The sequence below is a fragment of the Ictidomys tridecemlineatus genome, chromosome 1 (assembly GCF_052094955.1).
Source record: "Ictidomys tridecemlineatus isolate mIctTri1 chromosome 1, mIctTri1.hap1, whole genome shotgun sequence".
Classification (NCBI taxonomy): Eukaryota; Metazoa; Chordata; class Mammalia; order Rodentia; family Sciuridae; genus Ictidomys; species Ictidomys tridecemlineatus.
In genome coordinates this window covers 152,728,467-152,756,394 of record NC_135477.1, presented here as the reverse complement: position 1 = coordinate 152,756,394, position 27,928 = coordinate 152,728,467, and the positions used below count along the sequence as shown (strand labels likewise).

General features: G+C 37.7%; 1 protein-coding gene across 14 annotated transcripts; it reads right to left on the bottom strand.

The window, feature by feature from the left end:
• Positions 1-32: 32 nt before the first annotated feature.
• On the bottom strand, positions 33-27,870 carry Zfp2 (ZFP2 zinc finger protein). 14 transcript variants are annotated; one of them, XM_040273341.2, is made up of 5 exons: positions 27,598-27,870; positions 24,222-24,334; positions 17,636-17,768; positions 17,257-17,349; positions 33-5,097 (listed from the first exon to the last, which is right to left on the bottom strand). In XM_040273341.2, exons 1-5 carry the CDS (start codon positions 27,677-27,679, stop codon positions 3,647-3,649), a joined length of 1,872 nt encoding a protein of 623 aa, XP_040129275.2. In that variant the 5' UTR covers positions 27,680-27,870; the 3' UTR covers positions 33-3,646. The 14 variants fall into 14 exon arrangements, with proteins under 14 accessions (XP_040129275.2, XP_077905920.1, XP_077905925.1 ...); XM_078049794.1 differs by having other exon boundaries at positions 17,636-17,762; XM_078049799.1 differs by having other exon boundaries at positions 27,619-27,870.
• Between the last annotated feature and the right edge of the window lie 58 nt (positions 27,871-27,928).

The following is a 27,928-nucleotide window of genomic DNA, read 5'->3' as shown; positions in this document are numbered from 1 at the left end:
GAGATACAAGGGTCAGATAGGAGACCTGATGATTCTGGGTCACATGAATTTAATTTTAAGTAAAGGAAGCCAAGGTAACAGATAATGGAAAAACACAGCAATGGGAGCCCATATGGTGGTGGTAGTAGTGGCAAGGGGAAGGGCACAGAGAGAGCGCACCTACAAATCCTTGGCTAATGATGGTTCCCAGTTGCCACGGACTCTGGCTATACTGCATTTCAAGTGGCACACACAAAAAGTCCTCAAATATTATAGAAGTTACAATTCTACTTGAGAATTGAGACCAAAGTAAAGACTGGGTTTAACAAGAGGACGCTATAACCAAGGTATTCTCTCTCAGACCCTTATACTTTGAATATTCTATCCAGGTGTTTTACAAATAAATATCCTCCTTTCTCTCATTTCAAGCACAGAGGAATGAGGAGAATGGAGCAAATCACTGGCCATGAGCTTCTCCACTATTCTTCCCCATTTCCTGCTTAAACACACCCCTTGACTCATCCTGCTGATTCTGGGGCTCCTTGACTATACTCATATATAAACTGATGGAGTCTGAACAGGCAAAGAAGGAATTTAACACTGAACTAATTGTATCCCCCAAAACTTAGATTTTCAATAATTACTCTTTCTTATATCCATTCTACTCCTTTCCCTTCATATGTTTGTATTTCACCTGATCTCAAGAGAAAGAGATGAATTAAGAAGAAGGGGGGCAGAGAATGGATGGGTAGAAAAGAAATTAAAATGACGAAGACAGCAGAAAAATAAAGGTTCAAAAGGAAGGCACAAAACAAGGGGGAGAGAAAGTAATGAAGGTGCTGAAGCTTTGGATGTCAATGAGTTGAAGTTAGTAGTAAGATATTAACCCTGAGTAGTGATTGCCCAAGACTCTGGACTGCTTAGGAGCTAAACAATGAGAGTTCATAGGCACTTGCTCCACTATTGCCCACATTTTCTGGACCCATGATTTATTTATTCCAACCACTCTTATTGGAAAGTTTCCCTCCTCTTGTTGAAAGTATTCCTAAAGCCTCTGTGTGCCAAATCTTATTTTCCTCGTCTGAGCTGTACATCTACTCGTTGCTGTCTCCTGATTCTCTCATGCCTCTTTTCAGTTGTAAACATAATCATCCTATCTTATATCATGCAAACGCTCCCTAGTAGATGGATGGCTAAATCAGCCCCATTCTCTAACCCCTTAATTGGCCTACCTCTACTACAAAGGCTGAAAGGGCTAGGCTCTCCTTTTTTTAGCCTCCCTTGCTGCTAGGAGTGGTCATGTAACAGTTGTGGCCCATAAGATGCAAGCAGGTGTGTGCTAACGGGCTTCTGGGAAATCTTTTCTGATAAAAGGCACAGATGTTGCTGGTCCTTCTCAAACCCTTTCTTCTTGATTTGAATGCAGACATTTTACCTGAAGCTATGGATGCCATCATGCAACCAGGATGGAAATCCCTTGAAATGTAAATCATTCAATTATTTTATCTGTGGATCAATGCTGACCACCTCCACTTTTTTCATTTGAGAAGAACACCCCTACTTGCCTAAAACATTGTTAAGAGAGATTCTGAATATCTGTAGCCAAAGGTCTTCTAATAGGTAAATCCCTTCTCAGCTCTCATTACCTTGGTCATCGTTCTAAATCTCTCCTATATCAGTAAAGCTACTAAGTCATTTTCAACATTTAACTCACTCTTCAAACACATTAAAATTTATGTGCTTTAAATTGATAATCAAAAACAAAGGTTAGAGCTGGGCACGATGGCACAAGCCTGTAATCCCAGCAGCTCAGGAGGCTGAGGCAGGAGGATCACAAGTTCAAAGCCAGCCTCAGCAATGGCAAGGCGCTAAGCAACTCAGTGAGACCTGTCTTTAAATAAAATACAAAATAGGGCCAGGGATGTGGCTCAATGGCTGAGTGTCCCTAAACCCAATCTTCATTTCCCCCCACCCAAAAAAGCAAAGTACAGGGGTGGGGATACAGCTCATTTGGTAGAGTGCTTGCCTCATGCATAAGGCTCTGGACTCAATCCCCAGAACCATAAAAAATTAAAGTACTTTATTCTGAAGCATTTGATATTAACTATTTCCTTAAAAATTAAAAACTTCCTTTTACTTCTGTGGTTTCACTGCTTCCTGATTTTCCTGTTTCTATTTTTGATAGTTCATTTCTCTCAGCTTTCACTGATTCCTCTTTTGCTTCACTTTCCTCACCAGTGACAGTACTCCCAGTGTGCCCTGTACCACTGACCCTCTTCTTATTCTACTTCTTCTCAGGACTCTTTTCTTGGATGTTCCAGAGACACATCAAAATGCCTTCAAACAGAACACATCATTGGTGCACAAAGATGGCTAATTTATGGGGTTTTAATTATGGAATCCCAATCTACACAAATAAGAAATTTAAGTCATCCTTCTATTTCAATTAGCCATACCTAATCAGTTTTTACAGCTTTTTTTTACATTGTGCCAAATTATAAATTATTGCTTGACTTTTCCTTTCCTATCCCATTATACTGCCACTTTCTTAGTTTATCCTTTAAAAATAAAGAATGAATCTTAAATCACTTTGACTAATCATGTGTAGCCCATATTTAGGACTTGGAAAATTTGTGTGAAAGAAATGAAATTAAGCCACTATCATCATAACAGATCTATAAAATATCCCTATGATTGTTCTGAATGTTTTGAGTTGCAAATATTGTGTTAATATGCTAAATTTCCATATTTTTTAGTGTTCACACCTTCAGGTCAGTGTCCCTGAGCTCAATCCCTGGTATCAACTATCATTCTGATAGCTGAATACGACATAAAGATATGTATTTATTTGATTCTTCTGTGCTTAAATACAATATTAAACTATGTTGTTTTCTAAATAATCAGCTAATTTAACAACAGTTTAAGACTATGAAGAACTCAAAATAGCATGCTATTACATTAAGATTTGTACAATTATTCTATTATCTGGTAGAAATCAGCCTACATTTTAAGGGAGAAAGTAATTCAGGGAGAGAGAGAAGGACATGAAAGGGCATTATAAATTGGTAGAGGTAGAAAATTTTGACTTGAAACATCCAAGGAAACCTTACTGTGGAAAAGAAGCACCTAGACAACATACATAACAGAGTAAAAGGCCAAAGATTTCCTGGCATCATGGTTTGTAACATTTTAGCTAATAGGGATCCCCCAGACCTTTTACATCCAAAATCTCTCATTTACTAGGTAAGAAAATTGTGACTTGCTAAAAGTTAGTAACTTGTCCAAGTTAGCGGCAGGTCAGGACTACAAACCAGGTCTGTGGGCTATCCAATTAAGCACTGACACATTTTCTCTCCAGTGTGAAATCTCAGATGTCCCAAGGAGAATTTTCAGTATGATACAATAGAACTTACCTTGAGTATAAATGTTCACTGTTTACACATTACTTACTCAAACCTTTTGTTAAAAAGTACATTTTAACTTTTGAATCAAGATTTCTTCACTTCCATATGATTTCTCTGCTGTGGTCTATGTTATCCAATATAGTAGATTGTACTTCAACTAAAAATTACCCACAACTGTTACCTTTATTAGGTGTCTACCTCAACATGACTTTATCTGATTACTGAAGAGTTAATCATGATGAAGGGGCCAGTAAACACTGTACTTAGGTGTGAGTTCTTTGATGTCTTGTAAGGTTTGTACTCCGACTGAAGGCTTTTCCACATTCAGTACACTGATAAGGTTTCTCTCCTGTATGAGTTCTCTGATGTACTATAAGGGATGAATTCTTAATGAAAGCTTTCCCACACTGATCACATTCATAGGGTTTCTCACCAGTATGAATTCTTTGATGCTCAATAAGGTATGCACTCTGGCTGAAGGCTTTTCCACATTCAGTGCATTCATAAGGTTTCTCTCCAGTGTGAATAACCTGATGTACAGTAAGGGATGATCGCCCAGTGAAATGTTTGCCACATACCATACACTCATAAGGCTTCTCTCCAGTATGAATTCTCCGATGTTGAGTAAGTGATGAATTCTTACTGAAAGCTTTTCCACATTGATTACATTCAAAAGGTTTTACTCCAGAGTGCAGTCTCTGATGTTCTATAAGGTATGTACTTTGGCTAAAGGATTTCCCACATTTGTTACATTTGTAAGGTTTTTCTCCAGTGTGATTTCGCTGATGTAGGGTAAGAGTTGAACTCTTACTAAAGGCTTTTCCACATTCACTACACTCATAAGGTTTTTCTCCAGTGTGACTTCTCTGATGAACAATAAGATGCATGCTTTGACTGAAGGCTTTTCCACATTCATTACATTCATAGGGTTTTTCTCCTGTATGAGTTCTCTGATGCACAGTAAGATTCATGCTTTGTGTAAAGGCTTTCCCACATTCATTACATTTATAGGGTTTCTCTCCAGTATGAATTCTTTCATGTTGAATAAGGGATGAATTCTTGCGGAAGGCTTTTCCACACTCTTTGCACTGATAAGGTTTCTCTCCAGTATGAGTTCTTTGATGAACGGTAAGATTCATGCTCTGACTGAAGGCTTTCCCACACTCACTACATTTGTAAGGTTTCTCTCCAGTATGAATTCTTTGGTGTACAGTAAGAGATGAGCGTTCAATAAAATGCTTGCCACATACATTGCATCTATATGGTTTCTCCCCAGTATGGATCCTCTGGTGCTTAAGAAGTGATGAGCTCTGGCTGAAGGTTTTCCTGCATTCATTACATTCATAGATTTTCTTTCCTACAAACATTCTTTGATTTTTCATTAATTCAGAATTTTGTTTGGTGTCTTTTCCTTGTGAAATCCAATTATAGGATCTTTTTGCCACGGGAATGCTTTGTGGTGTATCAAGGACTGAACCCTGATTGGAAAATCTTTCAAATTCATTCCCTCTACATACCCTTCTCTCTGTGAGGGTTTCCTCGTGGGTAAATGCCATTCGGCCCAGATGTTTCTCCTGTTTCCCCTCTAACCAATGTCCAGGTTCCCAGGTTTCCCCTAAGGTTGAATGCCAGACATGTTCCCTTTCCATTATGACCCCATGGGATAAATCTTCAGTAATGCTGGGTTTTGGAGCTGATTGTTTGTTTTCCCAATCTGAAAAAAAATTCAAAGGCATATTGGTTTGTATGCTAGGAGACAAAAAAATTGTATAAGGTAGTAATGAGAAATTAAACTAGAATAACTATTAGATATGTTTTAGAACTTTCAAAGATACCTTTACAATAACATAGAGAAATTGGAAAGGAAGGAAAAAACAGTGAACCAATTGATGGAAAACAAGGGAACTAGAAGAAAGAGAGAGAAGATCTACGGGGCAAGCAGAGAAAGGAGTGAGCTCATTAAGGAGTGATGGACAAACAATGAAGATGAACAAAGGGAAAATATTCAGAAGACCTAGGATTGGTGGAAGATGACAGAAAGTCCTGCTACCTCATATTTGATATTCCTACCAGCAGTTTCTTTTTCTCCCATAAGGCTGCTTAGAATTATGTACCAAATAATCTTCATAAAGCATCACAATGTGACATAGTAAAAAGACTGTTGATCCTAGAGTCAGAAAAATGGGTTCAAACCATGATCTTTAATACTTTTTCCTTATTTCTCTTGGTCTGATTTTTCACAGATTTAAATTACAAGTAAAGAAAATCGTATAAGGACTAGGTAAGATAATGTACACAAACTACTCTTGGGCAACAGACTTGTTTGCAACAAAAATATCTAGACATACTTGAAACTGATGTGATCCACAGGCTTTTTCTCCTTCAACTTTAAGTAGGCTCACAGAGTTAAGACAATCCTAAAGAGTTCTACACTTTCCTAAATATCTTCTCCAGGAAGGTGAGAACTAGTGGCATGGCAGGGGCAGGCAAAGGAGAACTGTTGAGCTGCTGGAGAGGGCCTAAAGGAAGGAAATTGGAGTCACTCAGACTTTATTTTCTCAGATCTCATAGACAATGGGGGTGGAGAGAATAGAAAATTATAATCTCAGAATTATAGTTGCTTATCCAAGTAAAGAGAGCAGAGATAAGACAATGAATCAATGATCTAAAGGCTGTGAGCACAGGCCTGACTGAAGCAAGAGAGGCATTAAATGGGTTCCCCTCCAACCTGACCTGTTTATATAAAAAACATAAAAAGGGAAAAGCTAAAAAATTCAAGACCCCACAAAGTACCCTGAGAGAGAAGATCTATGCAATTAAATATGAAAATATTTGCAGCAACATATGATGAAATGACAGTGGTATCTGGCCCACCTCACTATGGTCATATCCAGCTATCCAATTCAAGTTCTTTGGGAATAAAATGCTACCCAGAAAGCAAAGCAGAATCCATTCACATGGTTAGATAATAATAAAGTCTAGAAAGAACTGCCTGCATTGAAAGATACATGATACACAGAAAATATTGAGTTTGTAAAGTATCTAGAGATTCAGAAAATAATTTTTTAAAATTATAATAAGAGGAGAATGAGAACAAAAGAAGTAGCATAAAAACCAAAAGGGTAAATAAATGTTGAGATAACTAAATGTTTCCAGTTACCAAAGACATGAAGAAAGTAAAAATAGCTGGGTGGAGTGGCACATGCCTATAATTCCGGTGGCTTAGGAGACTGAGGCAGGAGGATCACAAGTGCAAAGCCAGCTTCAACAATGGCTAGGCACTAAGCAACTCAGTGAGACCCTGTCTCTAAATAAAATACAAAATTGGGCCGGGGATGTGGCTCAGTGGTCTAGTGCCCCTGAGTTCAATCCCTGATACCACTCCCCCCACCAAACACAAAACAAACAGAAAACAGATGCTATAGACCAGGAGATGATGTACAACACAGGACCCATAAAGAACCTGTCCTGGACTTATAAAACAATGTCTATGAAACAGCTAAGCCAGCCCATTAGAAAAATGGGCAAAACCTTGAATAAGTACTTATTAAAAGTAAATGTGAATGGTTTATAAACATAAATAAAGATGCCCAATCTCGGTGGTATACAGAGGAAGGCAGAATAGAGGTGTAAAGAGATACCATTAACACATATCTCTGCATAACAAAATGTAAAAATTCAAATAGTTTCAGATTTTGTTAAGGTAATGAGAACTTTCACATGTGGCTGGCTAGTGGGAGAGATATTTGCTACAAATATTGTGAAAACGGTTTAGTACAACTGAGAATAAACAGATTGTGATTTAGCATAATCTAGCTGATAAAAGTACTTAGGTAAATCTGCCTTACAAAGGTTTACAAGATCCATAATGCTTTGAGTAACATTATGCACAACAGAAGAAAATTGAGAAAAACCCAAATCTCCATCAACAAGAGAATGGGAAACTAAACTGTCCAATATTTATAAAACTGACAAAAGTGATGATGATTAGAAATGGAGAGAGTGGGTATCATTCCCCTGTTCCTGATCTTTGAAGAATGGCTTGTAGTCTTTCACCATGAATATGATGTTGTCAGTTTATTCATGTATGGCCTGTATTATGCTGAGGTTTTTCAGGGCTGGTGGGAATATAAAATAGCACAACCATTGTGGAGAACAGTATAGCAGTTCCTCAAAAAATAAAAAACAAAATTACCATTTAATCCAGCAAATTCCACTTCATGGTGTATAACTGAAAGGGTGCACCAATGCTCAAAGCAGCAATGTTCATAATAGCCCAAAGGAGGAAGAAATACAAATGTACATCAATGGATAAATGAATAAACAAAGTATGGCAAATGTATCAATGAAATATTATTCAGTCAAAAAAGGAAATTCTATAACGTGGATGGAACCTGAAGACGTTATTCTAGGTGAAAAAAAACCAGTCACAAAACAATAAATACTGTGTGATTGAACTTAAATGACATACCTACAGTGGCCAAATTCAGAGTCATAAAGTGGAATGGTTGCCAGAGATTGGGGGGAGTGTTTAATTGGCAGAGTGTCAGCTGGGGAAGATGAGAAAGTTCTGAAGATTGGGTGGCAGCGGCTGCTGCATAACAATATGAATGTATTTAAATGCCTCCAAACTAACCATTAAAAATGGCTAAAATTGTAATTTTCTGCTATGTATGTTGTACCATATACACATGTACTATTTACAGTAAAATAACACCTAAAATTAGTATTATATTAATAGTTCATAATATAAAGGACATATATAGATACTTCAAAAGTAATAGATAATACCCAACATTCACTTCTGATTTGCAAGAAAAAGTTAGCATTGCACTAAGCATAAAAACAAATAACTAGAAGAATTCTCACTGACAAGATCAAGGAAAGGGTTCTTACTATTTATTACTACTTCTATTAAATGTCATTCACAAATGACCAATACAACTAGGCAATTGAGAAGAGAGGAATTTTCATTCTTCCCTAATTATGATCTATCCACAAAATGTCAGATTGTTAGAATGGCTTTACTAAGAATTAATGAAGTTTAGTTTTAACGGTCAAGGACTGAACAATGTTTCAGACTCTTGACACTCTGCTATGTCATTAAATAGGGACTTTTTAAAGCACACAGCATTATGCTCTAGCTCTACCACTCTAAGCTTTTATCATTACCATTATTGTTTTATATTAAGTAATAGGAAGTTCTGTATTCCTTTTTTCTTAAATAGGAGATTTTAGTGATAACTTATATTCCTTTATTGTCTTAGAATGCTTTTTCAGCTTTTCCTGGTTAACTTATAAGCTTTCTATAATTTGGGGACTCACTGGGACATGAACAAGAGTCCCATAACCAAGGAGTCTGGTAAAGCACAGATCTTCAGTATTTATGAATAGAATAGGCCATAGCAGAGACCAAGAGCTTACATAGTATTGGGGTAGAGATAGGAGGGTTGGGTAGCAGCCGAGGGCAAGTTTTTTTCTTTTATATTTCTTCCACATTCTTTGTAATAGTTAAACAACTCATAACAAAACAACTATTTCAGTACCCACCTGACTGAATTTCCTATGTATATGCTTGCAATCCTACAATACAGTCTCCACACAGCAGCCAGATCTGTTAAGCATGATAAATCATCATACACTATTTATTTATTGAGCCAGACACTTAAAAGTGCTTAGGATGAGCAATGAAAAACACAAAATTCTGTCCTTATGGCACTCATACTTTAGTGACAGGAAGGAGAACAATCAATATAAAAAGTAAAACACCTAGTATTTAAGCAGTATGCCTTATGGAATAACAATAAAAGCAACAAAATGGAAATATGGAATATGAGAAGAAAGGTTTTCAATTTTAAATAGGGTCATAAGGACAGGCTTCATGGATAAAGTGACTTTTTTGGCAAATGTTTTATTTTTAGAATTACTATTAACTATTATTTTATTATTTAAGATACACATGACAATAGACTGCATTTTGACATATTATACGTACATAGAGTATAACTTATTCTAATTAGGATCCCATTTTTGTGGTTGCACATTTTGTGGTTGTTTCACTGGTGGTGTATTCATATATGAACACAGGAAGAGAAAAGGACATTTAATTCAAGACTTCAAGGGGCTGAGAGGAAGTCACAGAAATATCTAAGGGAGAGCAACCCAGAAAGAGGCTAGTACTGCTGTCTTGAGGTAGCAGTGGGCCTGTCCTGTTAAGAATGAACATGCTTTTGGAGTACTTCTACATTTACAATATTCTGTAGGTAAGAAACAAAGATGTGTATTTATTAACATAATGATGTTCATGTTGATATGAAGGCAGATAGGGACTCTGTAACAGTTTATAATTCTTGATATGTGTGTATGTGTTTATGCATATATTTACACACACACACACAGAGTTACCCAGGATATCTATAAAAATAATTAAAAATCACATATAAACCACAGGCAATAAGCTTCCACATTTAGGAGTAGTTAGGGGTAGCTTCCTGGAGAACACAAAATATAGAATCCCCAACTATATTTTTAATTTTTACAAAAAAATTTAAAACTATTTATTTATTTACTTACTTACTTATTTTTTGGTACTAGGGATTTAACCCAGGGGCATTTTACCACTGAGCTACATCCCCAGTCCTTTTTTATTTGGACACAGGAACTTCACTAAGTTGCTGTTTGGCCTCAAACTTGCAATCCTCCTGCCTCAGCCTCCACAATTGCTGGGTCCAGTTTTAGGCCCAGTCTTAATAATAAATTTCTAATAGTTTATATATACATTAACTAAAACTTTGTACATAATGTTAATTTTTGTTTCCTTAATAACTAAATATGAACTAATTTAAGTCTAATGACCACTGATTAAATTAAAATTCACTGCTTTCTATATTACTAATAATTTTTCTTCATTTAAACAATAACAAGCTAGCTAGCATTAATATTGGCATCATGAACAGCATTCCTCTTTCCATTTGCTACTCATCTTTTATAAAAACAAGAACAAAATCAACAAAGCACTCGATAACTATATAAATAATATTTTAGTACAGAAAAAGATGATTCAAAAGGAAAATTAGAAGCTCTAGTTTTCTAGTTTTACTAGTTTACTAATTATATTAGGAAATAATAAGAAGCAAGGCAAGAAAATCAGGTTACGATTTTTTTTTTTTTAAAGAATTAAACTTGGAGACCAAAACACCTATGTTGAATTCCGGCATGTTATTTCATTCTGAGTCCATTTCTTCCACTATAAAAGGGGCTAATAATACCTACCCTGTAGGTTTGTTATGATGAGTGGATTAGGTGATGACTGGGGAGGAGCCGAGCACAGTACTTAGTCGGTTCTTTCTCTTCTTGGCTTGGACAGGATACTAACAGGACTAAATAGTAGATTAGTCTGGCAGTAATATCCAAGAAAATCTGGAAAGAACAAGAACTGGAGTTTGTAAGACATCATGTTCTCTAGGCCTCATTCTTGACAGATAGTTTCTCCTTCTCTATTGGATACTTCTGTCCTTAGAGCTACAGTCAAGTCTTTCTCTTATTAAAAAACATACCAGAGGCATTATACCTCTGTCTGGCTTCTTTCAGTTCTTGTTTTTCCTTCATTTTCCTTCAGAGCCAACCTTGTTGAAATGGTAAACTGTACTCATGTGCTTCTCCTTCACCTGCTCATTATTGTATTTTCTTGTTTGTTTCTCTGTCACTTTCCCCCCCAAAGAATACTTGCCTCAGCACTAACAGGGCTCTTCTCAGAGTGGACTTAGACCAAGTCCAGAGGCATTTTTTTCATTTCTTTCTCAACCCTGTTGCTTTCCCTCTGCTTTTCTCTTTTCCCTTGACCCAGCTCTCCTGGCAATCCTGTTCTCCTCTCACATTCTTTCTGTTACCTTTATGAGAGCATCTTTGGCCCCCAGCCAAATGTTACCCCGGCCTCGGGGTTCTATCTGGGTGCTTCTGAAATATTCTCACACACTCTTCTGATAATTAACCATTTTTCATTAATATGAATTTCACAAATATGGTTACGACTGTCGAAGCCACATTTTTCACTTGATTTCTAAAAATTTTACTTAATGTCATTCAACATTCACTAAATAAATACATTAATTATTTAGTCTGGTAGGTAATGGGAATAGGCAGGGGGTACAAAGAAATATATGCTCAATAAGGCAATTCAGTGCTAGTACGCAAATAGATATTCAAAGAGACAAGTAAAATATTGGGTGAAATACAATAATAAGTGAATAATTTTTAGGATCCAACCCAACAGAGAAGCCTGATGGGGGTAAAGGAATGAGAGAGGAAAACACTATATCAAAAATGTGTTTTCTTCTGCTGTTACTGAATGCCCAGAAAGTTACAATGTAGTCCTAAATAAACTCACTAAAATAATATAGGGAATGAGGGGAAAATCTTGCATGTATATATACCAACAACCCCCCAAACAACTAAAAAATAAATAAATAATCTTAAATATCTTCATACAAACAAGAAAGGTTAATTAAAAAGACTGCTATCAAAAAGAGGAGGAGCCAGGCATGGTGGTGCATGCCTATAATCCCAGTGGTTCAGAAGGCTGAGACAGGAGAATATCAAGTTCAAAGCCAACCTCACAACAGCGAGGTGCTAAGCAATTCAGTGAGACCCTGTCTCTAAATAAAATACAAAATTGGGCTGGTGATGTAGCTCAGTGGTTGAATGCTCCTGAATTCAATCCTTGGTACCCCCTCTCCTTCAAAAAGAAGAAACATTTAGAGAACAAGAAAGTAGCTCATGGAAATAAAAAAAAAATCTGATACAAACATTTTTTTTACCACAGAAGAAATAAAAAGAAATAAGCACTCTCCTCTTCTTCTACCTCACGTCTTTGCACATGCTATCTCCTATAGTCAGAATATCCTCCCATATGGCCCATCAATTTATTTGAGCATCAGTTCAAAAGTCACCTGTTCCCTGACCATCCCTATAAACAATAGTCCTGTTAACTAACTTAGTCCCTTTATGCTGCTTTATTTTTCCACATAGCACCTACAACCAAATTATAATCATTAGCTTTCTTTCTTTTTTTCTTACCCTGTATCTTGTCTTCCTTCCCTCCCTTCCTTCTTTCATTCTTAGTTTATGGTGTCCTCCACTAGAATGTAAGTACCTCAAGGCAGCTGCCTGTTTTTCTTACTGCTATATTCCCACAGGTAGTAACAGGGCCTAGTATTCAGTAGACATTTGTGGAGTGAATAAGTTATTTACATATGAATAAACACCAAGAGCAACAGTAATCAAAGCCAGAGTAAAAGATAGCTATAATAAAAGTGATTAAAGCTCACCTAAAAGATCCTATTTTAACAAATAAATTAGCATTAAAAACATAAAATAGTTTCCAAAGTTATAGAATATGTAGCAAGACCCATTAAGATGTAATATACCCTTTGACCCATAACTCCACTCCTAGAATTTGATTTTTCAGAGTTTACTGGAAACCAGCAGTGATGGTCCTAGTTATTTTTTTCCCCTGTTGTAAAATTGAACATTCTTGAAGAAACTACTGTGATAGAATTCCTTCAGGCAAGTACCAGATGAACAACTTCTTCCACAGGGAACTGTAAATATGGGCAGGCTTACTGAAGTCCTGCAATGGAGGACACTAGAGGCTTATAGGGGCTATTTCAGCCTTTAGAAAACATTCCATTTCTTCTGACTCTTGTATCTATTAGATGAACCTGTTTTAATGTTAGACTTAATTGACCAACCATAGCTTGACAAAGAACAGACTCCTGCCTTGACCAATTTTCTCACTAAGAATATAGTAATGATAGGTAACAGACAGATATGAGCATATGGAGTTGAGGGGAAACTGCTCACCCCACAGAATTTCTTTAAAAAAGCAATTTCCCTAAGGTTACTCATACCCTACCCTGGTTTAAGCCAATAGGATATGTTATATTCCTCAGCAAACAACCTGTTATCTGCAAAGCTACTATCTCCATCAAGAAGGAGAATATAAGTTACCCTAAAAGGGAGACCTTTATATATACCAAAAATTCCAGGACTCAGGAAGATAGGATAATTACAAACAAAGGTCAATGACCATAAAATCTGTAAGAACAAGTTCCAATTGGAACCAATAAGTACCCTCTGAGGTAACCTAGATTTGCTTTTAGATCTAAATTTAACATGTCCTTTTTAACAGTAAAATTCCCTCCTCCCCCCAAGTAAGTTTTGCTTGGGTACCTGTGGTGTGGGTAAGATCATGCGCAGTAGGGACTTAAAAATCTGATGCAATCCTACTGTCAGTCAAAAGTTGAAAGGTGGTAACTAGGCAGAACACTCTAGAAAATTTCCTAAGATCTCCAATAAAACTGGGAAACAAAGGGGGCTCATTGTCAATCTTCCCTGAGACTGTTTTGTTTCCCTTCTAATAAACTTTGCTATATTATTACTGTCTCCTATCTTTCTGAAATTTTATCATTGCAGAGCACAAGAGCAAGAACAAAACAAGATCTCCTGTATCACTACGATACCATTCAGTTCAGTGGTCAAATTTTACCACTCTATCTTAATTGCCTATGTAATGTCCCCAGATTTGTTATCTATTCAATGTATCAATTAACCTTTGTTTTAGGTAATAAGTTGTAACACCTACTTTTTTTTTTTTTGAAACATTCATTCAAGAGAACTTGAATCTGTGCTCCTGAGCTGAGCCTTGTTTAGCTCAAACTGTTTTCTGATTTCCTTCAAGGTACAGTTGTTACTTTGCATGGATACTTTTATAATTTTTTAAAAACCTCTTTATGAAGGGTCACTATTATGGCAGCTATTATGAAGACAAACAACAAAAAGTGTTGATGAGGATGTGAGGAAAAAGGCACACTCATACATTGCTGGTGGGACTGCAAATTGGTACAGCCAATATGGAAAGCAATATGGAGATTTCTTGGAAAATTGGGAATGGAACCACCATTTGACTCATCTATCCCTCTTCTTGGTCTATACCCAAAGGACTTAAAAAAAGCATACTACAGGGACATAGCCACATCAGTGTTTATAGTAGCACAATTCTCAATAGCTAAACTGTGGAACCAAGCTAGATGTCCTTCAGTAGATGAATGGATAAAAAAAACTGTGGCTATATACACATGGAATATTACTCAGCAATAAAAGAGAATAAAATCATGGCATTTGCAGGTAAATGGATAGAGTTAGAGAAGATAATGCTAAGTGAAGTTAGCCAATCCCAAAAAATCAAATGCCAAATGTTTTCTTTGATATAAGGAGGCTGATTCATAGTAGGATAGGGAGAGGGAGCATGGGAGGAATAGACGAATTCTAGATAGGGCAGAAGGATGGGAGGGCAAGGGATGGGGCATGGGGTTAGAAATGATGGTGGAATGTGATGATCATTATTATCCAAAGTACATGTATGAAGTAATGAATTGGTGTAAATATATTTTGTATACAACCAGAGATATGAAAAAATTGTGTTCTATATGTGTAATAAGAATTGTAATGCATTCTGCTGTCATATATAAATAACAAAAAGAAAATAATATTCCTACAAGACAGCCCCCCAGAAAAATAGTGTGGCTTGAGAGGAGAGTGGGAAATTAGCCAAACATTAAACCTCTCCCAGTACATCCTTTCACAGTGACAGTGAGCCCTGAGGGAAAAGCAAACTTTCATCCCTTCCTGGGTTCATCCAGAGCACCTCCACCAAAAGCAAACATTCACCCTTTCTTAACCACAGTGGGTTCTGAAGGGAGAAAGCAGATACTGAAACTCTGGGCCCTGGACTTTTATCATTTCCCATTGCCAATGAGTCCTGGAAAGAGAAAAACAAATAGTGAAGCTCTAGATAACAATGGGTCGAAGAGGAAGGAAGATAAGGCAGTGAACAACCAGTTCGGAGCTTTTCTCAGTGACAAATTTTACAACTGCTTTCCTGAGTTGAAATTTTCACCTGTTAAGCTAGGTCCCTGACTATCTGAATCGCACATCCATCGTCTCCAATGACTAATTCACCCTCACTGTAAACTGTAAAACTGAGGCTCCTTCTATAACCTGGAGACCATTTCCATATCCAGAAAATGAGCCCTCCTATGCCTGATTGACTCTGGGGCAAAATAAAGGAAAGCTTGCTGATCTGTCTGAGGTCTGCTTCTGTCCCAGTTATTTGTATTTTCATTATGATGTTGAAACCATGTTGGTTATTTTTGCTTATTCTTTTTACTTTGATAGACTTATACTATCCAGAGAGCAAATTAATATTTACTAGCTCTTTAATATTAAAAAAATTATAAAAAGATATGTTTCGGTTGGGGATGCAGCTCAGCAGTGGAAGACCTGGTCTAATGTCAGAAAAATGACAATGGTGAGAACACCAGGTTAAGAGAATAATTCTATAAAATGGGCCCACAGTGCTGACCCTGCCACATTCTTTCTTTGCTAAAAACACAATTTGCATGCAGCCCTTCCTAGCCTAAGTGGACAGGATATGTCACATTCCTCAGCAAATAGAGGCAGGGGTAAAGGATAGGCAATCAGTGTAGGTAATGAATGATGGGGGTTGGGAGGGTGACAACTGGTTATCAATGGGTTGTTAAACGTTAACTTCCACTATTGTGCTCCCTGGTACTCTGAGTTGCTAACAATTAACTTCCCACCTCCTGCTCCTTTCTGTTTTCACATATATGGGGAAAAAAGAGAAGACAATAATTAAAGACAATAATTAAGAAAACAAGTTGTACCCCCCTCCCACAGGTTTTCAGTCTGAAGCCCCTCCTCATTGGGGAAGTCTGTCCTCTATCACTTTCTTAAATAAAACTTGCTTTCTATGCTTGCCTTGGCATTCCTCAGGTATTTAATCGTCAATAGCAGGTTCCCAATCTACACTGGACAGGTATCACTAGCATGCAGAGTTCTGGGGCTTTGGTTCAATCCCCAACATCAAGACCAAAAAAAGGAAAGATAAGATACTTTTACATACCATAAGGAATATAAAGATCTGAAATGCATTTCTGCAGAAATAAGCCAGTGATGAAATCTAAAAAAAAGAACTTTTGGTGATGTGACCAGGAAATAAAGATTAAGAAGCATTAAACATTAAAAGGAAAATGCAATTTGAGAGGTAGTGAATGCAGATTAAAATATTGGGGAATGAGGGTTGTGGCTGTGGCTCAGTGGTAGAGCACTAGCCTAGCATGTGCAAAGCCCTGGGTTCGATCCTCAGCACCACATAAATATGAATAAATAAAGGTATTGTGTCAAACTACAACTAAAAAAATAAATATTAAAAAATTCAGGAATGAAAACCAAAATATATACAATAGAAGACTGATAAAAATTAAAATGAAGCTACAGTCATTTTTCATGTTTTAAACACAGACTAAAAAACACCTATCTGAGGCAGAGGAAGAAGAATGTTGGATACCTTTAAATGTGAATAAAGCTTCCAAATGTTAAAAGTAAGAGAAGGGAATTTAGGGATATAAGTTACAACTTGGAAGAAAAATTCATGAAAGACAATAAGAGGAGACACATTATTCAGGAGATAGAATGATAGAGATTCAATTCAAAGTCCAGATGAAGATAGAAGAGACTTCTAACATTTACTGAATACTTAGTTTGTTCTAGGAGATGAACAAGTTATACAAATGTAGTGACTCGTTTAATCCTTGTAATGTATGACTTTCCTCCAAGATAAGGATGCAGGCAAGAGCTAGAAGAATGTGTCCCATCAGTAATCGGAGGTGTCCTCAGAATACACATTAATTGCCACTAAGTCTCTCCAGACCCAAGGCTCCCTGAAGTGATTTCTCCCCATTGAAATACACTCAGGTATGTCTCACATAACAAACCCTTACATCCTGACACTTACCTGGAGAAGCACACCCTGGGAGTTCTTTGTTCTTCAGATTTAACTCTTCTTGTTCTAGCTGGGAGATCACATGAGGTTTGGAAAGCTGATGCCCTGCAAGGGAGGAAATAGAACAAATTTGGGTTTTGAACTGAGTCTAAAAACCAATCCCAGTATTATTCTGATCTTCTTCCTTGTCAATGTTTCTGAAACAAAGGAAGGTGTAGCTTATGAAAAGACCATTCACCTTGAAAGAGGGGACACCAAGCAAATACCCTAAGACAATGCCCTATAAAAGCTAGGATTTCCAGTCCAAATTCACAAATTTCAGATGTTGTACAGGATTGGGGGGGGGGAGGTGTCAAGAGGTAGGTCTTGAATTACAAGGAGAAGTCCTTACCCAGTGAGACCAGGTTCCTGTAGTTCTCCAGCATCACTTTCCCATACAAGTTCCTCTGAGCAGAATCTAGGTGCATCCACTCCTCCCAAGTGAAATCCACAGACACATCCTTGAATGTCACTGATTCCTGAAACTATAAATTCCTCCTCAACAAGGGATTATGCCAGTAAAACCCTCTGAGGGCCATGAAAAACCAAGTACACTAGGAGGAAAAGGATATACGTGAGAAAAACACTACCTTCTGACATTAAAACAACATCTGCAATGAAAACAGATATTATTACGAGATATTATCAGAGATAAATATAACATAGAAAGTGGTTTGGGAGTCAAGAACAGGAAGAGTTAGTATAATAGAATGCTAAGGTTTGGACTTGGAGGGCGTATGTCCCCAAAGAACGTGTAAGAAACTTGGTCCCCAGGAGGCAGCATTAAGAGGGTGAGCATTTATGGGGTGGGGCATAGTGGGAGGTTGTTACTAGTACCTCCCTACTCTCTTGACTTCCTATATTGCCACATGATCTCCTTCTCCATGCCCTTTCACCACTGTGATACCATCTGCCATTAAGCCTTTATCAGAATCAACTAGAAGCCAGTGTCATGCCTCTGAATCTCTAAACCTATTAACTAAATAAGCCTCTTTTGTTAATAAAGACCCAACCATGCTTATTTTGTTGTAGTAACAGAAAGCAGACTAATACAGGGAAAGGTAGTAAAAGCTGCTCTAGATTTCTACTGGAGAAGAGGTGATGACATTCTGATCACTTCCTATTTAGATCATTGGTGAAGAAAGGATTTCCTACCCTATTCATTACAAGATAACGGAACATATGACATTAGATACATGAGATGTACAATAATTTATTAATCACATCGAGTCATAGCCCAGGAAGGAAGACCTCACACACTATGCAGGGTCACACAAGGGTTTCACTCAGAAACAGAGTGAACTAGCAGGACTGTGAGAAGCAGGCTTTGTAGTGACAAGAAGTGACCCATGGTTACTGTGGGATGATAGGATTGGCTTATCTGAACAATTTCACAGGCTGACAGGGAGGTGAAATGGTTAGGTGGAGCACTAGGCAGAATGCATCTGGTCAAGCTGATGGTGGAGACAATTGGAAGACAGCCTTTCCTGCTGAGTGAAGGCATATGTGGTGAGAGCAGGGAAACTTGCCACTGAGTCTCATGGCCCAACTCCTCATACCATGAGGCCTAAAGATGTCAAGAGAGTGTGCTGGCCTTACAATACATTGGGAATCCCACTTATTACAGGAAATTATGTGCAACAGGATTGACCTAGAATGTGAATTGTTTATCTTACAGAGACTAGCTTCAATTGAAAAAGGCATTTCAAATTTGTAAGTCTATTGCAGCCTTGTTCTCTATTCTCTATCCCTTAATAGAGGAACTAAAACACTGTAAATATTTAATACCTATTAAATGAAGGAACACGTGTGTGTTATCTAAAATAATAGCTAGTTGATACTTTTTATTTCTTGGCATTTTAATCACTCATTTCCCATTATCTCCTGTATTGCTCCAAGTCATTAGTCATTCAGAGAAGAAGCAGCAACAGTGAAGAACTACCTATAGCCAGTTGATATTAAGAATCTAGGCCAATGTCCATTAATGGAAGCTGATTAAGTAAACTATGATACACTTGCACAATGGAAGACAGAAGCCCTTTACATATTGATATGGACAATTTCCAAGATATATTGTAAAGTACAAAAAAAAAATAAGACATAGGGTGTAGAATCCTGAGTAAATATTAACTTTTATCAAGTGTATAAAAATTAGGGAAAATATATATACATATGGATTTTTATTGTTTCTTCTGAAAGCCTCCATAAGAAAGTATCATCATTGCCTTTGTACAGAAAGGGATCACTAGGAGGCTCAGATCAAGGGGAGAAAGCACAGATTTTTTTTAAGTGCTCATTAATATATATTGGGTTTTTTTCTTTGTGTGTTACTATGGATTGAACCAAGGGCCTCATACATGTATAAAAGCACTGAGCTAATAAACCCAGCCATTTTAATTTTATTTTGAAACAAGGTCTCACTAAATTGCCCAGGCTTGTCTTGAACTTGTAATCCTTCTGCCTCAACCTCCTGAGTGGCTAGGATTATAGGCCTGGGCTACCATGCCTGGTTAACTTATATCTTTCAACATCTGAATATACATGTGAATATATCAGCCATTCAGATTTCAATTTAAAAAATATGAAGTCATGAGCAAATATCAAATAAACCCAAACTGAGAAACATTCTACAAAATAATTGGCATGTATTCTTGAAAAGTGTCAAAGTTGCTGGGTATGGTGGCAGACGTCTATAATCCCAGCGGTCAGGTGGCTGAGACAGAAGGGTCACGAGTTCAAAACCAGCATCTGCAAAAGCGAGGCACTAAGCAATTCAGTGAGACTCTGTCTCCAAATCAAATACAAAATTAGGGCTGGTGATGTGGCTCAGTGGTTTAGTGCCCCTGAGTTCAATCCCCAGTACCAAAAAAAAAAAAAAAGGCATCATCAAATACAAAGACTATTGCAAATTAAGGAAAATTAAGGAGATACGACAATCTAATGCAATTTATGATTCTGGCCTAGATAAAGAATATTTTGGGAAAGGTGGCAAAATACAGTAATGTTTGCAGATTAGCTAATAGTGTTGTAATCAGTGTAAGTTTCCTGATTTTGATAAGTGTATTTTTATTATGTAAGATAATGGCCTTAGTTTTAGGAAACACATAGTAAAATACTTTGGAGTTAAATCATGTCTATGACTTTTTCCTCAAATGGCTCAGAAACACACACACACACACACACACACACACACACACACACACACTCATATGAGGGAAGAAAGATAATGAAAGCAAGTATGATAAAATGTTAGTCTAGGTGAAAATTATCCTAAAAATTATTTTTATTATTTTTGCAACAGGTTTTCCCATCTGAAAAGTTTCAAAATAAAAGGTTCCTTTTTTTTAAAACCATGAGATAAAGTTGTACATAGTGATGTGCACCTGTAATCCCAGCTACTTAAGAGGCAGAGACAGGTGGAACACTTGAACCCACTGAGTTTGAGGCCAGCCTAGGCAACATTAAAAAACCTGCTTCAAAAACAAAAATTAAAATTAAAAAAACCCACACAAACAAAAATGAGATAGCATTTTCTCTCCTTGGGAATAGCTAAAATATAATGTGTTACAGGTTGAACTGCATCCTTCATAAAAGATAAATTAAAGTCCTAATTCTTAGTACCTCAGAATGTGACCCTATGTGAAAATAAGGTCACTGCAAATTTAACTAGTTAAGATGTGGTCATAATGGAGAAGGGTGCACCCTTATTCCAATATGACTGGTGTCCTTATGAGAAAATGTCATTTGAAGACATCAACACGCAAGGAGAATACCACGTGACAAAGAAGGTAAAGATTGGAGTTATGTAGCTATAAGCCAATGAACACAATGACTGCAGCAAACCACCAGAATGAAGTTAGGAAGGGGCAAGGAAGGATATTCCCACAGTTTTCAGAGAAAGGGGATAGCCCTGAAATTGCCTTGATTTTGGACTTCTGGCCTCCAAAACTGTGAGACAATCAATTTCTGTTGTTTTGAACCACCAGTTTGTACTACTTTGTTACAGGAGGCCTAGGAATATGATATATCAAGCATGGCAGAGGATGCTGGGCAATTAGAATTCTCAGATCCTGCTTGTGAATATTTAAAATGGTACATACACTTTGGAAAACAACTGACTCCTATAAAGTCAAACATACACTTGAGCCAACAATTTTACTCCCATGTATCGATGTATTTATCTAAGATAAATGTAAGCATATAGTCACACAAAGACTTATATACATGAGTGCTTGTTATAGCTTTGTTCATAATAACTAAAAACAGAAAACAAAATGTTTATGATGAGTGAATGGATGAACAAAATTTGGTACATTCAATAAACTATTAGATATAAAAAGGAAGGAACTACTGCTACACACAACAGTATGTATGGATAGATCTGAAAAACAGTGGGTTAAGCAAAAGAAGCCAGCACAAAAGTGTATCTCCTGGTATGGTTTCATTTGTGTGAAGTTCTAGAAAGGACATGACTAAACTATAATAATAGAAATCAAGCAGTGGTTTCCTGGGATCGGTGATATGGACTATGATAAGAGAAGAGTTCTGACATGTTCTAAATTAAGTTACAGGACTAATAGAGGTAAGAAAGAGATAAGAGAAGGCTACTCCAACCCATAGCTTCAAGCTAAGTCAACAACAACAACAACAAAAGAACAACAAATGCTCCACATTCCTTGACTATATGCTGAAAATTACCCATCAAGGCTATATCTCATTCTGCTTTTGAAACCAACCAAACAAGAAATAGCAAAAACTTCTCTTTATGGACTAACCTCCTATCCCAGGACTTTGCCACCCCCTCAAATTGATAGCCACTATAGGCTCGATGTAAATGATTTATGTTTCTTCTCCCAAAAATTTCATTATAAATGAAATGGACATTCTTCTACCTGATATCTGGCCATGCTGCTGGTGGCCTAGGATTGTCCCAGGACTCATCCTTTACCTTTTGGCTAGAATCTGTACAGCTCAAATACTTTATTTTCAGAGACCTCTTAGTCTTGAAAGCTTAACAACCAGAAGGGGACATGAGTATACTTTCTGGGGTAATGAAAATGTTCTACATCTTGATTGAGATGGTGGTTATGTTAGTACATATATTTGTCGCAGCCAAATAATTTAATGCTTTAAGTGGGTTATTTTATATTCATTATATCTCAAAAAAGTGGATTTAAAATTTTAACACTGAAAAATTTCAAGTAACATTATTATTATTATTACTACTACTATTATTTTGGTAGCAGGGATTGAACCCAGCCATTTTTTATATTTTATTGCTGAGCTGCTCAGGGCCTTGCTAAGTTGCTGAGGATGGCTTTGAACTCACCATCTTCCTGTCTCAGCTTCCTAAGCCGCTGGAACTACAAGCGTGTGCCACCCTTAATTAACATTAAACAGCAAATCAAATCCAGGCTACTGATAACCAAATTACAATCTTCATTAACCAGAATCTTTCAGATGACCCACATAAACATTCCCCTCTTCTAGAAAACTCCCTTCTCTAATATTCATTATTGCTTTATGGTTTTTGTTTGTTTTTCGTGGTGCTGGGGATTGAACCCAGGGCCTTACACATGGGCTAGGCAAGTGCTCTACCACAAAAGCAACAACTACAGATTCCAGGAAAACTAGCATGTTCTAATTTCAAGTAATAAGTCAGGGCTCCTCACTTCTGATTTCAATTTCATGGTTTCCTCTTTCTGATTAACACTCTTTTATTCCTACAAAATTTTTCATTTTTATTTTTGTATTTTTTTTGGTCTCAAAGATTGAACCTAGTGGTGCTTAACCAGTGAGCACTTCCCCAACCCTTTTTTATTTTTTATTTAGAGATGGGGTCTCACTGAGTTGCTTTAGGACCTCGCCAAGTTGCTGAGGCTGGCTCTGAATTCACGATCCTCCTGCCTGAGCCTCCCAAGCTGTTGGATTTATAGGCATGCACCACCTTGCCTGGTTAGAAAAACTTTTATCATGCCAAGTCTCTTAACAAAATTCCTCAGACTGATCTCCCAGGTACCTCTTCCATCCCCAAGCCTGCCAGGTCAACATACATGCAAGCCCCTCTTTCCACTTGACTCCAAACAGGGCACTGGATTCCCTCTATGCCAGTCAAACATGTCTCACTATCAGTGACTGCTACCCTCACCCCACCAGTGAAACTCTAAACTACCAAGTTCTTGGCTGTACTAATACTAAGGATGCCTAGCAATTACCAAATACCTTCAACAATACAGGAACCAAGCTAAGGCTCTTTTCACTTGCATTATCTTATTTGAACTTTGAGAAAACCGATGAAGTAAATGAGATGAGCCATAGGTAATTCTTAACAATGCCAGATGTATGGCAGAAATTTAGTTAATGCTGTTATTTCTGTCATCAGTATGAAGAAGTGATGTTTTAAGGAAGTCAAGTCACTTGCCTAAGGCAATGCAGATATTAAACGGTAGGGTCAGAATTTAATATTGGACACTCCAACTCCGTTATATAGCAAATCCTCAATATTTATCCATTTTCAACCCTTTAGATGGGCAAACACCCCCTACTTCTCCTAATCTCTACCCTGATATTTCTCTTCTCCAGATTCTGGAACACCAATAATCTGGGAACATAACCATACTTGATCTTATCATCATTTTCATGTTCAATCCTTATAATTGTACCCTGTACAGATGTGTCCTCTTTTATGATACCTGAGAGCCCATAAGCCCTATAAACACAAGGACCATTTCTCTATGATTTTTGTTCCTTTTCTGATCCTTGAACGCCATCAAGAACCCAGAAGGCCAGGGTATCAGTGGCCTGAGAACAGAGGGACACTGAGGGAGGCTTTGCAAAAACTCCTCAACATTCTGATCATCAATAGCTTTGTCCTGTGTAGTGAATCCCACACACAGTATGAGAATAAGGAAGAGGTTTGAGAGAAAAAGATGAGTCACCTGAGCTTCCAAAGGCAGAGGCCCAGCAGCCATTGCCTTCTTCCTTCCTGTGGGGTCCTTCCTAGGGAATGTGGAGTTGAGGGAAGGACAGGAAATCATGAGAAACTGTACTCCTGCAACAACAAACAAAGTACCTACAGATAAATAGGAGTGTAAGGAATCTACATAGAGAAAATTACAATTTTTATTTGTAGTTTGCTCTATTAAGCTTATTTAGATTTATAAAGAAAGATGAACATAGATATACATACTGAATTCCTGGATAGGATGTCACAGTATTCTAAGTTGTCACTTCCATGAAATGAACTTTTGAACTTATACTCCTAATTAAGCTAAAATGGAGTGACAATATTTTGAAGTTAATTATGCAAATTGTTTTGTACAACAGAAAAAAAAATATTTTAAAAAGAATACTGATGAAGCCGGGTGCATAGTGTGGCACATGCCTGTAATCCAGCTTTAAACAGAAGGATCATGAGTTCAAAGCCAGCCTCAGCAATTTAGCAAGGCCAAAGCAAAGCAAGACCCTGTCTCTAAAAAAAAAAAAAAAAAAAAAAAAAGGGCTAGGGATATAGCTCAGTGGTTATGCACACTCCTGGATTCAACTCCTAGTACCAAAACAAAAAAATACTGATAAACACTATTACAGTTTGGATATGAAATATTCCCCAAAGCTCCTGTGTTGAATGCATGGCCCTCAGTTCAGCAGTGTTCAGAGATAGGGCTCTTGGGAGGTGACTGGATCAAGAGGGCTCTAATCTCATCAATGGATTAGTGAATTAATAATTTGTTGGCATTACTGGGAGGTGGTAGAAACTGTAGGAAATAGGGGCTAGTTGTAAGAAGTAGGTCACTGAGGATGTGCCCTGGCAGAGTGTGTCTTGTCCCCAGTCCCTTCTTCCTTTCTTCTTGTTTCCTGGCTGCCACCAGGTGGCAGCTTTCCTCTGCTATGTCCTTCTCTCAAGGTTTCTACTTCCATTTAGGTTCAAAGCAATGGGGCTGACCATGGACCTATGAAACTGAGAGCCAAAATAAAGTTTTCTTCCTCAAAGTTGTTTTTCTCAGGTATTTGTCACACTGACAAAAAGCTAACACAAAGACAAATTCCTCATGTTCACATTCATATGTGGAGACTAAGTAAGTTGGTCTCGCAAAAGTACAGAAGAGAAGTTATCAGAGGCTTTGGAGGGGAGAAAAGAACAGAGACAGGTTGACTATAAGGTATAAAAATACAGTTACACAGGAGGAATATGTTTTAATATTCTTTAGTACAGTATGGTGACTAGAGTTAATAATAATTTGACGTATACTCCAAAATACCTACAAGAAAGGATTTTAAGTGTTCCCAACACAAATTTTTGATATACATTTGAGGTCATGGATATGCTAATTATTCTGATTTGATCATTGCACACTGTATACATGTACTGACTATACACTTCACCTAAACCTCATATAGTCAATTAAATATTTTAAAATAAAATAGAACACTGATGACAGTTTGCCCAACCAGAACTTTTAGTTATTGGAACACAGTATTACCAAATAGGCAGAATCACTAATTCACCAAAATATCAACTGTATAAGGGGCTCACCAATTTAAGCTGTGAGAACAACTGTACATAAAATAGATAAACTCTGTGCCCTAATGAATATTATTATCTAACAGGGGAAAGGACCAATGGAACAATTTGAAGTCTTTCCAATATAGATGATTCATAAAAAATGTACACATAAGAATTCAGGGGCTGAAAGTATAGCTCAGAGCACCATAAAAATTCAGGATATGAAAAATGTAGCATTTCACATTACTGAAGAAAATTATTCAAAAGGACTTCCCATTTGGAAAAAACTTAAGATGTACATGTGTAATGACACAAAAGTATTAGAACAAAGTACAGATGAGGCTCCCTAATAATGATATTAAAGACCCAAACATGAAGGAATTGTTTTATGTTTGATATGAATATGTAACATCTCTGCTCAGTTAGGAAATATGTGCTTGTATATCAGAAAATTTAAAAATAAAACAAAGGCTTGGGATATATAGATCAGTGGTAAAGTGCTTGCCTAGTATGTGTAAAGACCTGGGTTACATGCCCAGCATCAAAAACAAAAAAAAATAGCGAATGCCTGTAATCCTGGCAGTTGAGAAGGCTGAAGTAAGAGTATAGTTAGTTTGAAGTCAGCCAGAACTACTTAGGGAGACCCTAAGCAACTTAGCTAGAACCTGACTCAAAAACTCAAAATAAAATATAAAAAGGCCTAGGTACAGCACCCCTGGTTTAAATCCCTGGTACCAAAAAAAAAAAAAAAAAAAAAAGCAAACTGCATAAAAATTCTCCTAAATGTTCAAAATGCAACTTAAACAGCTTATCATTAGCACCTCTCAGAAAGTTAAAGAGTAAGAAGACAAGTAGTATTAAAAGACATTGTGCCACTGACCTAGAAATATCACTTGAAGAGACTGATAGACTGCGACAACAATGCAAAACCGTAGCTAGCCAGATTGTCTATATGTATATAAAAATATACTTATATATATTTAAAAAAATGGGATGCAAAGAAAATTAAGGACACTGCCATACTTTCCCTCACACTCATTAAATGTTGATGTTAGCTGTTTTTAAAATTGGTATAAGTAAACGTTTTCAGCATGTTTTTAAAAAAAGTTTATTCTCTATCTCCATTGAGTGGCAGTTACCCCAAAAGTGATGGAGCTTAAGATGCCTGCATTTTAACCTTGCCAAATGCATTTCATAACTCACTTTTAATGGGTAAATGGAGAAGTGATACTAATATTCATATTTCCTTCTAAAAACAAAGTGATAATATACTTTATACACATGTACAGATTTTGAGAACTCTCAAATGATTTTTGCTCATCTGAATTTTCTAGTTGACCTACAGTTAAGTTTTAACAGAAAAAATTCTTCAAAAAAAAAAAAATCCTGAAGTAGAAATCTGGCTTCCAGGTTCTTTTGAAGAGATGGGTCAAGGGGAGCCCACGCCTACGCCCTTTTTTGGAATCAGGAAACCACTGCGTGTGTTCTGAGTTGCGGTTTACACAAAGGGCTGGAGTGGGAGACCCCGGACTGTGGTTCAGCATCCCTCGAGACTTCCGAGGGGCCGATCCCCTTCACCTTGGCGACGAGTTCCAGGACTAGGATGCGCGGGGCCCAGAAAAGCCCTAGAGAAGAGACCCGGGGTCCGAGCTACTGGCCATGCCTTCGGCCCCCAATGACCCTTCGAACCCCAGAACGCCATGCCAAGTCCCCCGCCCCCGCCGATCCCGGGCTGTGATCCAACCTCGGCGCCCTCCTCGGACAGGTGGAAGGTCTGTGTCAGGGACATTCCTAGCTCTGGGGGTTCTCACCACGGCCTGGCTGCTGGGTACCTGAGGGGGCGCACCTGCAGCTCAGTGGCCCGGTGGAGGAGAGGACTCTCCCCGAGCCCATCCGCTGCCGGCTCCGCCCCGCGGGCCGCAGAGGCCTCCCCCTGCAGTTCTGGGCTCCTCCTTCGGGATCCTCCGAGGCCCGCCGCCGGGGCACTGCATTCACCCTCTCGCAGAACAAGCCGGGGCGGCCAGCAGACGGACGCAGCCGCACCCGACGCGTTGTACTACATTTCCCACAAGGCTGCGGGGCCAGGACGCTAGCGTCAGGGTGCGCAGGCGCGGGGCCACCATTGGGCGGTGGACGGAGGGT